Here is a 13912-nt window from a genome sequence, read left to right on the forward strand (position 1 = left end):
ACACCTAATAATTCAGCTATAGCTGGATATGTAGATATACATTAAAAGTGTTGCTAGCTTAGATGTAATGTAAAACGTCATTTAACTTGTTATAGATATTAGATGCTGGGTAAAGGGTCCCTCAGCCTTGATGGGTCACCCTGAGAGGCGTCCCTGCTCAAGGGAGATCACTGCCGTGCAGCCTCTGCCATTCAGGAGAGCTCAGTGGGCTTGGGGGGGGTTACAGGTATTTGTAGTGTCAAGTGATGGACTCGTAGTCAAACACCCCCTTGGTGTAAGCGCAGGGGTGCAGCTGTAGCCGTTCTAGTTTGGTCTAGTCCCAGCTCAGGCTGGCAGTGTTAGCTCCTGAGAAGGCACGGCTTAGCGCAGTTTCTCACAGCTCACGCAGCTGGGCTGACTTCAGTCAGGCATACGTGTCTGCGATGGCTGAACCCACTCGGTGGGTGCACGCATCGCGGGCGCTGAGCTGGAGAGTGTGGGGTAGGAGCCCAGCAGGGAAGAGGCAGGGCAGAATGGCATCAGGGAAGGGTAAGAGTGGTACTGCCCTTGGGTGTGTGGAGCTGGGGGTGGCACTGACAGCAGTTTGTGGTGGCAGTGGGTTACTGATGTAGATGCAAGGAGCAAGGAGACACGAGGTAGTGGTCCAGTGGAGCTTACAAGGTTCAGCAGCTGAATGTAGGACAGGCGTGTGGATGTCAGGCAGGGCAGATGCGGGGAGAGGGTTCACCGAGAAACTACACTGTGGACAAGGCTGGGTGCCTGCCCTGGGGGAAAGAGCAAAAGGGAGATGCAAGAGTCAGTAAAACCAGTAGCACTGACAAATTGACTCATGCTGGATATTGTCTTTGATCTAAGTCTGTGCTAATTTATTTTTTTTAATTGTTTCCCCTTCCTTGTATCATGGAGTCGTGTTTTGCAGACTTAGATTTCGGCATCTTTTTACCCAACCAATCTGTTCCTTGTAATCTGTATTTTAAAAAAACACTCTACTTTCTGAACCTTAGGAAATTCGTAACATTCATAATGATGAACTAATGGGTATTCGAAGAGAGGAAGAAATGGAAATGTCTGACGAAGAAATAGAAGATCCATCAGAGATGAAAGAAACAGAAGAATCAGGTAAAATCACTTTTTACAGCTCATAAACAAAGTACTTGTCTCTTCAGTGGTTTCTTTCAGAAGCCTCATTCTGACTGTTTTCTACCCCAGCATTGTCACAGGCAGAGCAAAATCAACTGCAGTTACCTGGAGTTGTTTTCCTCTCGGTGTCTGGTTCTGTAGCCAGTGTTTGTCACTCCTCCCTGCGATGGCGAGGGTAACCTAAAGCTGTGTCTAGAGCTAGTCCCTAGTGAGACACATGGCGTTCATGGAGGTGCACGTGGAGGAGCTGTAAGCTCCCTGCCACGTGTGCAGGTAACGGCACAGGCGCAGTGGTGCGCAGCTGAGCTCATCTGCACAGCTGCTCTGTGCAGAGTGCCCTGCTTTTGCAGCTACACCACTGTTGACCTGAGCTGTCCCATTTCAGTGCACCGCTGATGTCTGCCCAGCACTGGGGACACATTTACACAGCAGCAGGTCCCCACCTCAAAAGTGCTGGGTTTCAGTGGTGCTCTGAGCATTTCACTGGCAAACAGGCACAAATCTTGTTAACTGTGTGTTTCAGTGATGTTTAGGTACATTTCCCACTGCCATGGGCTGTTTATCAGCTGTCATTGGAAGGCTTTTCTTGCCTGATGGCGGTCCCACATCCCCCTCACTGTTCCTAAACTTGCCAGTGCAGTGTACAAGCATGTTTGCATGTGCATCTCTTTCAGCTGTAGTAGAAGCTTAGAGACTCTTGCTTGACCCTGCTCTTTGTGGCCAGATGATGAATGGCAGCAAAGAGCAGACGCAATGACCAAATGACCAGGCAAAATTTCCATTCTTTGCATTCATAAGGAGCAGGGGCTCACCCTGGCATCTGTCTTTTTTTTTTGTCCAGATCCATTCTAAGGAGTTAATTCATTCCCACCTTGTTTTTCTGGTATGAGGAAAGCAGTTTTTCATCTGCTGAATATTGCTAACTGTTCTTTCTTTGTGAAATGTGTAGCTGTGCAGAGTGGGATCCAACACATACTCACTGGCTGGGAGAATGAGCAGGGATGATTAGATAAAACCCACCAAACCCCACCTTCTTCCCATGCAGTGTGCCTTGTCTGTCTTCCCTGTCTTCCAAGTACAGTGTGCCATTCCCAGGCAAACATAACTTTCACATGCTTTGGCCATGGCCCAAGTACCAAAGGTTAACAGCAAGCAAGGCTATGGGATGTTAAGCTATGCTCTCCACATCATGGGTATGTTTTGAAACCTGCTGAAGCTCTCTTTGAAGCTGTCACGTTAGATAATCTCATTCCTGAATTCATCAAGCCGTGTATAGACACCAGACTGATGCAGGTGTTTCAACCCATGACCTGATGGAGACATTCTTCTAGATGAAGGTGCCAGTGGAGCCTGTCCCAGAGTCTTTCAGCTTTGCTGGTTAGGAAACCTGCTTCCTTGCCAGCATGGTCATTTCACCCCAATATGTTCTTTTGCTGCTTTTTTTTTCCTTCCAACTTAACTGCATTCACTACTGAGTGTTGCTGTTTGTCCAGAGGAGCTTGTTTTCTAAACAGATACTGCAAACGGTCGTCGGGAGAAATTCATTTTGGTACTCTGGATTTGTAACTAGGTGCTGAGGGAGAGCACCCAAGGACTTCTTTCCCGCAGTTCTTTGACTTTTGATCCCTACCTGCCTTCTTCTTCAGCGCTGGTATCACAGGTGGAAGCACTGAAAGAAGAAAATGACAGTCTGCGCTGGCAGCTGGATGCCTACCGGAATGAGGTGGAACTTCTAAAGCAGGAGCAAGGCAAAGCGAGCAGGGATGAAGACACAACCAAGGAACAGCAGATGAAGCTTCTCCAGCAGGCTCTGCAGGGGATGCAGAAGGTGGGCCCAGACTTTTATATAGTTATGGCCTTGCTTCCAAGGCAGATGGGCTGTGATGTGGAGCAGAAACACAAACAAAGGCTTTTTGGTTTTCAGTGCAAATGGGTGCAACTTTCTATCACTTCCAGTGTTGCCAAAAAAAAGCCAGCCAACCAACCATTCAAAACAGTGATTGTGTATGAACTCATAAGTCACATGGAACTAATCTGTAGGTTATGGATTCCTTGTGTGCTCTTTGCTTGACCACACTGTGACTCCCCAAATACTGTGTCTGTGCTTACCAGCTCCATAACCATGTGAGATCCTGGTTACCAGCATAAGCAAGAAAGCGGGAAATGCCAGGCTTGCTTTGACACCTTTTCTGAACTTCACTGGGCTTTCATTCTCATGGAAATGTGTAGGGCTTATCTTCTTGTTTGGGATTTCCCTGTGCTGAATGTTGAGTGGCTTGGGTCCTCGTAAACCTTAACAGTAGCCCTTGAGATATTAAGCCAAACCGACAGCCAAGCACATAGAGCATATAATAGTTCACGTAAGCATATTGTTAAAATAAGAACCTGCAGCAATGCTGTGAAGGCTGTCGTTATCCTTTGGATGAATCTGATGGCACCGGTGTTTGTGATGTTGGAGCTGGCAGGAAAATCCTACTGTAGTCTCCATCTTCAGTGCAGGAGGAAATGGCAGGAATTGCAGGACAACAGATTTCCCGTTTTGCAGGTGTCAGGCAGGTCAAGTTTCTGTTTACACTGCTGCCAGGATGAATGGTGCTGGGAGAATACTCTGGAGGGAACTGCCTTGGTGAAAAAAGATGCTATTTGTTTGTAACTATTAATGAATAACATGAATATTTTTTCTTCTTCTCTTTTCTTCTAGTTGAGGGAGGAAAATACTAAAGTAAACAACTGAATGGGGTTGTTTTAAGCATGAAGAAAGCACTCACTGAAATAGATATATATGTATCTTCATTTGACTTAGGAAAGCTGCTAGGCTGGTGCCTTTACCATATTAGCGTTTAAGCTTTTCTCTTCCTGGTGACTTGATCTTGCCTGTTTCTGAGAGGCCCAGTGCTGTTAGCAGTTTGAGCACTGTTTTCTTCTGCCTCTACTGGGAGATGAATCATATTTTCCCTCTGTTGCCTGTGTTGGTTTGTTCAGTTAGGGTTTTGTACTCATCTGCTTTCCCTGTGGACCCATTCAGGAGTATAAATTTGCTCTGAAAGCAGACTGTTACATCCACAACCACGGCTTGGTTCTTGTTGATAGGCACGGGGTTGGGCCTTAGAATTTCATTCTGCTCACCTCTGAGGTTTGGGTTGTGATTCCCTACCCAGCCTTTCTCCTGAGCTTTGCTACTCAAGGGATCGCACAGCTTGCTGTAGTGTTTGTCGCAAGCACCTTGCCCCACTGGGCTGATGCCCAGGGCAAGGAGCAGTCATCACATTTTTCTGCAGTGTGGACTTGTGCAAATAATAGTGAAAATCTCCTTACTAGTAGCTGTTTCAGAGTATTTTCTTAAATTGCAAGACACCTCTGTATTAATGTGGGGCTGGAGATGTAGGAGGACTTTAAAGTGACTTCTCCAGGTCACTTGTGTCTGTGCTGCTCTTTCTCGTGTCCTGATGGTACGGCCATAGTGTGAACCAGAGTGGGGGAGAGGAGGAATTGGCTTTAACAAGGGTCAGGCCCACAGTCTAGTGCACAACACGTGTTATTTCAGGGACAATGAAGGTTTGTTGATGGTGGAATTACTGCCCCATGTTTGCAAAGTCATGCTTTTTTTGTATGCTTACAGGCAAAGACATTTCTAAGGTACATTGTAGAAACAATTTCTGCTTGTTGTACACAATCTTTTAGTTGTTCTGAATATGACCCGTCTTCATGAAAAAGCCCTTATTTATTTTATATTCCTTAAATAGTAGGAGGTGAAAGGTGGTTAAGAACTGAGTTTATCTTTTCTGTTCCAGCATCTTTTGAAAGTGCAAGATGAATACAAAAAGAGAGAAGCCGAGTTAGAAAAAGTGAGAGAAGAAAAAGTAAAAATGGAAACATTATTAGAAAGCCTGAAGGAGCAGGTATGTGCCATCCCAGTGCTTCCATATTCTCAGTAGTAAATGTACTCCTTAGATTTTGTGGTCCGTCACGAGCGCAGTGATGGACCTCTGTCCTTCTGCACTCTTGTAGAAGATGCCTAACACTGTCTTAGGAGCAGTTGTCTTTGGAAAGATAGAAAAAAGTACCTGCCAAATTGGAGGATGTGTGTCAGTAATGAACTTGCTGATTGCTTCATGTACCAGTGAGACAATCTACGTAAGCAACTGTATAAATAAAAGATTAACTTTCATTTATAGTATACAGTGCTATTGCTGCTGAAATTTGCTTTTCTGTAACCTGAGCTTTAAATGATAAGAAAAAATGTCTCAATTATCAAACATTAGTTTTTAGACTTGCATTTTAGGGATGGTGTTTTGATTTGATCTCCATAAAACACTATTGTCAGTGCTGTAATATTTTTATGCTTGCTGGATTTGTTCTGAACAGAAATGCATACTGTTTCTTCTCAGGTGTGATCCACTGTGTCTCTTGATTGTGGATACGTGTAGGAATCTAAACTTGCGTGGTCCTCTCTATAGCACAGACACAATTATAAGGGATAGACAAGAAACATTATGTGGCACTTCCCACTGAGGACCGTAGTGCCAAGTGCTAGGTCTTGTCTCAGATTTTCAATCTGTAGCCCCATCGTTTTGTGCCACGAGCTAGGGAAGATAATGTCTTTCTAGTTACTAAAACTGGCTTTGTATTCCAGTAATCTTCAGCGCAGGAGCTTCAGTGCCTGATATCAAGGAACAGAAATAACAGACTATCATCAGTAATCTTTCCTTTTCTTTACCTATATATAGCAAAGCATAGCAGATGAAGAGGACAAGGAGAGAGATGCAATTGATGGTCAAGGGAATGTAAGTGTTTATTTTCTGCTGCTTCACTCAGAATTCTTACTGGGGGAAGTAATGACACCTCATTGTAAAATGAGCAATCTCTTAAAGTTTGGTTTGTTGTGAAGTCTCTAAGCATGCTACATACAGGCTGTCCTTATGTACAAATTAAAATCATCAAGTTATCCATTGCTAGCAACATGTGGCTGGAAGAACAGTAGGTGTTGGTGTGAAAGATAATGTGTTGCACTGTTATTTCAACTAGCCTTCAAAAGTATCTGTTGGACTTCCAAGAGAAAGTAGGCAGTGCATTTCCAGTATAACGCTGCTGGCTGAACTGTGGTCCCTGTGCCAGCCTGAAGCTAGCTCCATTTCCACAGTGCAGACCTTTATCTCCTGTAGAAGCAAATTATAGCCTGCTTAGGCCAGGACTGCAGAGGTTCAGTCCTGTGTAGTTGAGAACTGCACTGGCATAAGAAGCTAAGTGAACCAAAGGGCTTACTTAATTCTGTCTCTGTTACTGGCCCAAGTTCAGTCCTGGTGACTGGAGGCTATTTCCAATTATAGCTGTCTGTAGCTCTCAGACCACTGGAATTTTGCATAAAACTCAGGAATAAAAGAAAGTACTGCTTTTAGTGCACCCACCAAGTCTTTACATCACTGCCAGTCTTGTGTTTTTTCTTGGGATAATAAATTATGCAACATTTTGTTTTAATTCAGTACCACAAACTCTGGTCAAGGACATTCTGATCCTAAACTCTTTGCAGCCGTTGGCCACTTAGTTGATCATATTGCCTCCGTTTAGGCATCTGAAAAATAAGCATCTGCATCTGAATTAGTCACTGTAAGGCTTGCTTTCTAGTCTGTGTTTTCTTTTATTATTTATAATAAAGCCCTTCTAGAGCAGACGTCATACCAGCAAACAGGGCTGATAAAGTGTGTTTATCAGCATCTTTGTTGCATCTTACTTAACTTTGTGGGCTTTTAATATAACTTGATAATTCAGTCACAGCAGCATGAACACAGCTGTGCCTTGTTGGAAGCATTTTGCAAAATAAACAGTAGATACAGCAATGCGATGAATGCAGTGACTCACAGAAATGGGAAAACAAAGATACAGACTCTGTCAAGTCTGACTGGGCTGCTGCTTGATGTGTAAGAGTGCCTGCTGTGCCGTTGGTGCATGGAACAGGCCCTGTGGGTTTTTTGCAGGAGAGCAGTACATCCAGAGTTTGTGCGTGCAGCCAGGAGAAGGAGTGTCCAGCTGAGAAGACGTTGAGCAATAGTCCTGTGAAATCTGAACGAGAAGTTCTGTTAGTTGGTAAGTTCTTTCGATGGGCTTGGTGACAATGCTGGAGACCTGAACTGAGTGGGACTTACTTCAAGGTGGCCTCACAGCTCCCTCTGGTCACCCCTTGTTCCTTTGGTCATGCCAATGGAGGCAGGAGTCCTGGAACCAAGGAAAGCCTCAAGATGTGCAGGGGTCAGGGTTTCACCTAATGTATTGCCCATGTGGAAATCTTGTGCTGTACCCCTTTCAGTCAAAACCACACACGTGTGAAGTGGGCTTGTGTGTAGTGACAGTCCAGGTCAGCATGTGTTGGAGTGCAAGTTGCTGTTCTGGGAGGCATCACTGAAGGTAGTAAGTTAGAGGGTCTGTCTTCATTCAGTTAGAGCCTAATTGACCTTACAGGATCCTAAGCAGCGTCAAAGGCTCAAAGACTTTAATCACCTCGAGTGCTGCAGCACCTTACAGTGTGGATGGCACTTGTGGACCCACACAGCAGTAAGGCACACCGTTAGGTCAGGCGTGGTGTGCTGCGGATCCCCAGCAGATAAGCTCAACTAGTTTTAGAAGATAGAGCCAGAGAGGAATGAGGGGTTGGAGAAAGGTGGCAGGGAGAGAAGTCCAGGCTCAACGGAATGAGAAATATTGCCAGCATTTTTAAGTGGTGCTCACAAAGGGATTGGTGACCTCTGATTTACAGCACAGGTGTGTCTGCTACCCTTTTTATTTCCTCTCCCCTTGCCTATTCCTAGTAATATTGAAAAATAACCTAATGTGGCATGCTACAACTTTTTGGCCCAAAGCACTGGGTAGTTGAGGATTTTCTGGAGCATTGCAAAGGAGAAACAGAAGTCCTTGCCTTGCTGGGTGGGACAAGGCATTTTCTTTAGTTCATTGTCACTCAGCCAAGTTCTCCTTAGCCATCCCTCTACATCTGATTTGAGAATAACAATAAATCATTTATTGTTATGCAGGTGGATCTGTTTGTGCCAGGTCATGGGCTGGTTTCTGCATTGGGAAGGAGGAGACTTTGGGGAGCACCTTTTTCTGCAGGTGATGGTCAGAAATGCAAGTCAGCCTTTTTGATATGCAGTGCTGGCCATGAGCTGGAAAGGACCCTCTTCATGACAGGGTGCAAATGTGGTTTGCTCTGTTTAGCTGAGTGCTGCAAAACTGCTGGGGTGGGACACACATGCCACTGCTGCTTTCCCCATTTGCCTTCTGTCAGTTCCTGCTCCTTGACCTTTGATAGTATAGCTGGAGGAGAGCTCTGCTTTCCCTCTCCTTGGGCCTTGCTTCCCTACAGGTATGGTAATCTGTGTGGTTCATCACTGGGCGTGTTACCAGTACTCGGCGAGGAGTGAGAGTGGTGAGGTGTGTTTTAAGCACTAACCAGCTGTGTTGGTTAGCTGTTGTTTCCTTTACAGACTACGAGCCAAACCTCACTGTACTTACAACCAAAAATGCTCGATTAGGTCCCTCTGTGCTGAGCCAGCTGTAGCAGAGAGCTGGTGTTCTCAGCTGGTTCGTCTCATGAAATAATGTTTGATGTGTTCCTTTCCCCAGGAATAATTTCAACATTTCTTCATGTGCACCCATTTGGAGCAAGCATAGAGTACATCTGTTCCTACCTGCAGCGTCTGGACAGCAAAGTAGGTGTACCGACGTACCGGCACTTCCAGTTCCCTGAGCCAGCCTGGGCGATATGTTTGTGCCCCAGGTGTGTCCGCTCTGTGGCTGGTAGGGAGTTTCAGTCCCTCCCTGGGAATGGTGCTGGAGTTGGACACTAATAACTGGTGTCGATTAACTGCAGTAATTTGCTGGGAGAGGACAAGGGAGGGCGTGAACTTAGAGTTACAGGATGGGTTGCATTGGGAGGGACCTTTAAAGATCACCTAGTCCACCCCCTGCTGTAGGCGGGGGACCTCTTTCACTAGATCAGGGTTCTCAAAGCAGCCCAGCTTCTGGCTTAGCCCTTATGCAACTTTATGTTAACCTAAATACAGAGTAGAGGATGATGTTCTTACTGCAGATATTCATGCTTGTAATTCAAGAACACTTTGATGGTAGTAGCTGTGTTCTGCAGCAGTGAATTGCATCTTTACAATCTCCATCTAAAACATATTTTTGTTTATTCTGTTTTAAGTTTGCTGCCTCTGTTTGCCTTATCCTTATGACCTCTAAGGAAAAGAGCAAACAACCCACCTCTTGCATACTGTTTATTATCTTACATCTGCCATGCCACTGTTTATATATTCTCTCTAAACTGGACAGTCATATTGTTTTTGTGTCTCTGAGCAAAGTTTTTCAGTATCTCTGATCTTGTGGCCCTTCACTGAGCCTTTTCTGTCTCTGTTTTGATACTCTCAGTGAAGTAATTTTTAGGAGGGTGCTGTGCAAGGGCCTTACACTACAAAAGCACAAGCACTGAATCACAGTCCCTGCTTACAGGGGTCTGTGCTAAGTGGAGGGATCAAGCCCTGCATGCAGGGGTCAAGAAGGGCAATAATAAAAAAAAGCAGTGCTCGTGCATTTTCCTTAGTACAACCAGAAGCTGCTGTTCCCTGCAGTATTTCTGTGTATTGCTGGCTTCAGACTCCTGTTCAGAGTAAACGGGGAGGAACTGTGCAAAGGCTATTGAATGTTCAAGGAAGTTACGTCTTGCTCCTCTACTATACTGTTCTTCAGTTGTCTTCCTCAAAGTGTCCCAGGAACAGGAGTCTTACTTACAGTGTGGGAATCATTTCTTCTTTTTCAGCTGCTTTTGTTTATAACTTACTGTTTATTTTACCCCATTCAAAGAAAGAGCAGCTCTCTGGCCTGTGTTTTCCAGGCTCACTCCAGCCTTTTAAAGACATCTAATAATCTGTCTTCTCATTCTAGTTCTGAATTTGTTTTGCAAACAGCTGCCTTTATTTTTCTTTAGAACTCCTAAGGAAATGCCATTGTATCATTGATCTGACTTCTGACACTTCCTCTCTGGAATCTACAGCACAGAAAAGGGCTACTAGAAGTTTCTACAATAAGCTTAGCAGAAAAGCCCTGTGAAAAGTATATCCTTTAATCTCTGCAATGGCATCTGGTCTTTTTATTGTTTGCTGACACTCAGGTAAACACAGCAGGCTGCTGACTTGCCCAGGTCTTTTGTGCCTGGTCTTTTGAAAGGAGGTCTTCCCATTTCTTCTCCAGGTTGCATCTTAGCTCTGGTCTCTTCCTCTTGGTTATTGCAGGAGCTAGGTATTAGCTAGGAGTGTTGCTTATAATGTCTAGCAGATCTTTGGGCTTGAGGTGAGGTAGAAGTTCAGGAGGAGCACTTGAAAGCAGAACCAGGTTTTTTGATGCTGCCAGCAGGAGAGGAAGAGGAATGTTTTTTCCCTGTTCCCTGCCCACCATTCTCACCAAGAAGGCCAGCAGACAGTGCAGAAATTAAAACAGAGGGTGGTTTGAAGCCATGAAACAGTCCTTACAGAAACTGTCTGCAACACTCTGGGCATCGCAGGTGCTGGGCAGTGTAGGTGATGTTTCTCCCAGGGTGTCCACTCTGTTTCATGTCTTAGGTTGGACCTCTGCCTTACCAGACTTAGTGCCAGCTTGAGCTTGTGCTCTTTCTCTGCCTCTGTCAAAATGTGGACTGTTGTTTTTGCCTGATACCAGAACAGCACGATGACAAAAGTGTATCCACCAAATGCAAATCCTTCTTGCAAAGCAGATGCTTTTGATCTTTATCACGTTGGGCACACTCTGAAAACTGTGGACCTGCAATTACTGCCAAAGGGCTTTCAGAGGAATGCACCTGTGCACTAATGAGGGCTTAAAAGTGAACATTCTCCTCTCTGTGTATGTTGTCTTCCCAGTGGTAAATGGTACCCTGTGCTTTGGAAGTAAAAACCTTTTCTCCCTAGCTAAGTGCTAGCTCAAAACTGTAATTCGTGCTGGCATACACAGAAAGTACATGAATCAAAAGAGCAATGTAATGCTGCCTTGAGAAGGTCAGAGTGGAACATCAGTTTGGAAGCATGGTAGGGGCAGTGACTCAAGATTATCTTCTGGAAAATCCAGTGATGCATTGTATTGGAGACAGTGAAGTGGGATCAGGCTTGACATTACAGAACGTTCAAGCTGAATCCACCGTGGCAGGGGTGAAAACGAAACCAGCAGGAAGGAAGCACTGCTGAGGTATGCAATCAGTACACACCTAGCTTAAAGTACAGTCCTTGGAAACACACAGTGCTGCAAGTCCAGAGCTACAAAAACTCTGCAGACTGTAAAGGGAATTAAAAATAAGAGACAGTGACTGTGGTAGGTCAATAGAAGATGTTACATTGTGCTGCGTTCTTGGAAAATATCAATGTTCTTATTCAAAAATACATCCTGATGCTCTACCTAACCAGCAGGTAGATGAGTTTATTGTGCAGGGAAAGCTCTGAACACATGTCAAAGCAGTCTCAAATGCACAGCAGAAGCAATCGTGAATTCTTGTGATTATAATAAATAAGGTTTTAATTTTTCTGCTGCCATAAGAAAACCGTTGCAGGCAATTGAATATAAGGTGGACATGGTCCTTGTGCTCTTTATATGTCCTGTAACTGTTAGTGTGCAGCATCTTAAAGTTTATTCACATGCTGAACTTTAATTGTATGTAGTATATGCCTGAGCAGTCAAATTTACAGGCCTTCCTGCCGATGTGTCTTTGACTTTTGATGGAGATTCTATAGCTGGTGTGTGACTGGGTAAAGATGCTGGCAGACGCATGCCCTGCTTCAACCCCACCAAAACACTACAGAGGCTTTAGCTGCAGCTCAGTGTTGAGAAAACATGTAATTTTGTCAATGTTTTTGGAAGTAAGATTCAGTTGTATGAGATAATGGTGTAACACGTTATGCTTCCTACCTCTTGCAGTGTTACAGAAGCTTAAAAAGCTACCACAGAGAGCACTCCCTGAAGAAAGGTGCCACCAGTCATCTTGAACAGCGGGAGGGTGACATCCCTGGGGCTGTGCCAACTCTCTGGTCTGGTTCAGGACAGGAACTGGGTGGATCATCCTCCACCATGAGTCACTCTCTGAAACAAGAGTCTGGCTTGACAAGCCTTTAGTCTGACCTCCTCTAGCAAATCTGTCCATCTTCTCCGTTTAGGTTTTTTTCTGCAGCAATGTATTGTCCAGATCTTGTGTCTTAGCTCTGTTTGAGCAACTCCTGTGCTGTTAGGGGCATGGTAGTGCGCTGTACAGGAAGGCTGGTGACTGTTCAGAACGTGAATGTAAATTCCCTCTGTCCCTAATTTCTATACCTAGTAACTGAGAATTCTGTTCTTGAAGCAGTGGTAAAAGTACTCAGTGTTCAGTTACTTAAATGCTTGGGAGTTTTTAATTCTTTATCTTGCATTTCACAGTGGAAAAAACAAGGATGGTCCTTTTACCCTTGTTTCTAGTGTTACGTCTGCAGCCATCTTGGCCCAAAAAGTGACAGTAGCACAATTCATGCCGCCCCAAGGTTATCACCGTGTTTGGACAGTGTGTCTAGGGAAAGCTGTGGTACTGTACTTTAGCAATTAAATGTGTTTGAGCTTGAATATCGCCAGTCATTACAGGGCTTCCATAACCAAAAGAGTTCATTTTTAGTGAAGCTTTCCTTTTGTTTTCACAGATTTGCACTGCAGAAGTGGAAGTTCTCATGACTCGACTCCAGAACACGTTCAGGCAGGAGCTGAGTGGGGTTGGGGCCAGTCTAGAGAAAAGGTGGAAGTTTTGTGGCTTTGATGGATTGAAAATGACTTGAGCTTTGACTTAACACTGAAAGCAGCAGCAAGATACGTACATCAAGAAAACCTGGGATGCCTCTTTCCTCTGTTCGTGATGATTATCTTGCACGCATCACGGACTTGGGTGGTGTAAGATGTAAGTGAAACTAAGTCCAGAGCAGCACTGGAAGAAACTTCAAGTTCTGTAGCTTCTTTGATCAGTTATTTGTTAACAGGCAAGTGCTGTTCAATATATTTTGTGAAAGAAGGTCGTGTCTGATATTTTTAAGCACAGTGTGTTGACTGTATGTTTTGCTAATGTTGTATGTGTTTTGTGTGCCCAAATTTCTCATCCTGCACCTTCTTTTTGCTGGTAGGAGCAGCCATAGACTGTCCTCTGAAGCAACAACAAAGATGCATTTTCTGGTTTCTAGAACCACCAAAAGCACAGGGGGGAAGCAATTTTTTTAGACATTTCTATGATTAAAACCAGGTATGTTTAAACAGATTTGGTGGCTCAGAGTTCTCTAAGCCAAACAGTTGGTTCTTTTTCATGCTGTTTTCTCTACTAATGGTTTAACAGTTAAGCTAAGATGAAGGCAGTGTCTCTAGGAGCCGTGTTTGATTATGGCAGTGCCACTGGTGGTCTGTGCATCATAGAGTCAGTCTGTAAATAATTTTTTGCATGGGAAGGTTATTTAGTTTTCCATTGATTTGGGTGGAGCAGGGAGCCTACATCCAACCCCTGTTTTAGTGATGGCTTACCACCAAATTTCTCCACCCACTTTGCTTTGGAGACTGAACTTCAAGAAGCGCTACAAGCAGCACAGACTTTTCTCCTGCTGGACCTTCCTAAAGGCTGTTCCTCATGTTCTCAGTAAATGGCAGCCTCCTCCCCAACTCTCTGCAGAAGGTTAGTAAGCTGTAGGGTAAAATGCCTTGGCCTGTTAGTCCAACCTGATCAGATCGCTCTGTAGAGCCTTCC

At 44.6% G+C, this 13912-nt stretch overlaps 1 protein-coding gene across 3 annotated transcripts in view; it reads left to right on the forward strand.

Annotated features, from left to right (window-relative positions):
- ENOX2 (ecto-NOX disulfide-thiol exchanger 2) overlaps window positions 1-13435 on the forward strand; it is a 50867-nt gene extending 37432 nt beyond the window's left edge. For all 3 annotated transcript variants that reach the window (XM_040613945.1, XM_040613944.1, XM_040613946.1), the window contains 7 exons: window positions 1005-1119; window positions 2787-2968; window positions 4932-5039; window positions 5868-5924; window positions 7113-7221; window positions 8755-8840; window positions 12834-13435. In XM_040613945.1, coding sequence (XP_040469879.1) covers window positions 1005-1119; window positions 2787-2968; window positions 4932-5039; window positions 5868-5924; window positions 7113-7221; window positions 8755-8840; window positions 12834-12965 — 789 coding nt within the window. In that variant the 3' untranslated portion in view covers window positions 12966-13435. The remainder of the gene's footprint in view (window positions 1-1004; window positions 1120-2786; window positions 2969-4931; window positions 5040-5867; window positions 5925-7112; window positions 7222-8754; window positions 8841-12833) is intronic.
- Window positions 13436-13912: the final 477 nt, after the last annotated feature.

Source organism: Falco naumanni, chromosome 14 (genome assembly GCF_017639655.2).
Source record: "Falco naumanni isolate bFalNau1 chromosome 14, bFalNau1.pat, whole genome shotgun sequence".
Taxonomy (NCBI): Eukaryota; Metazoa; Chordata; class Aves; order Falconiformes; family Falconidae; genus Falco; species Falco naumanni.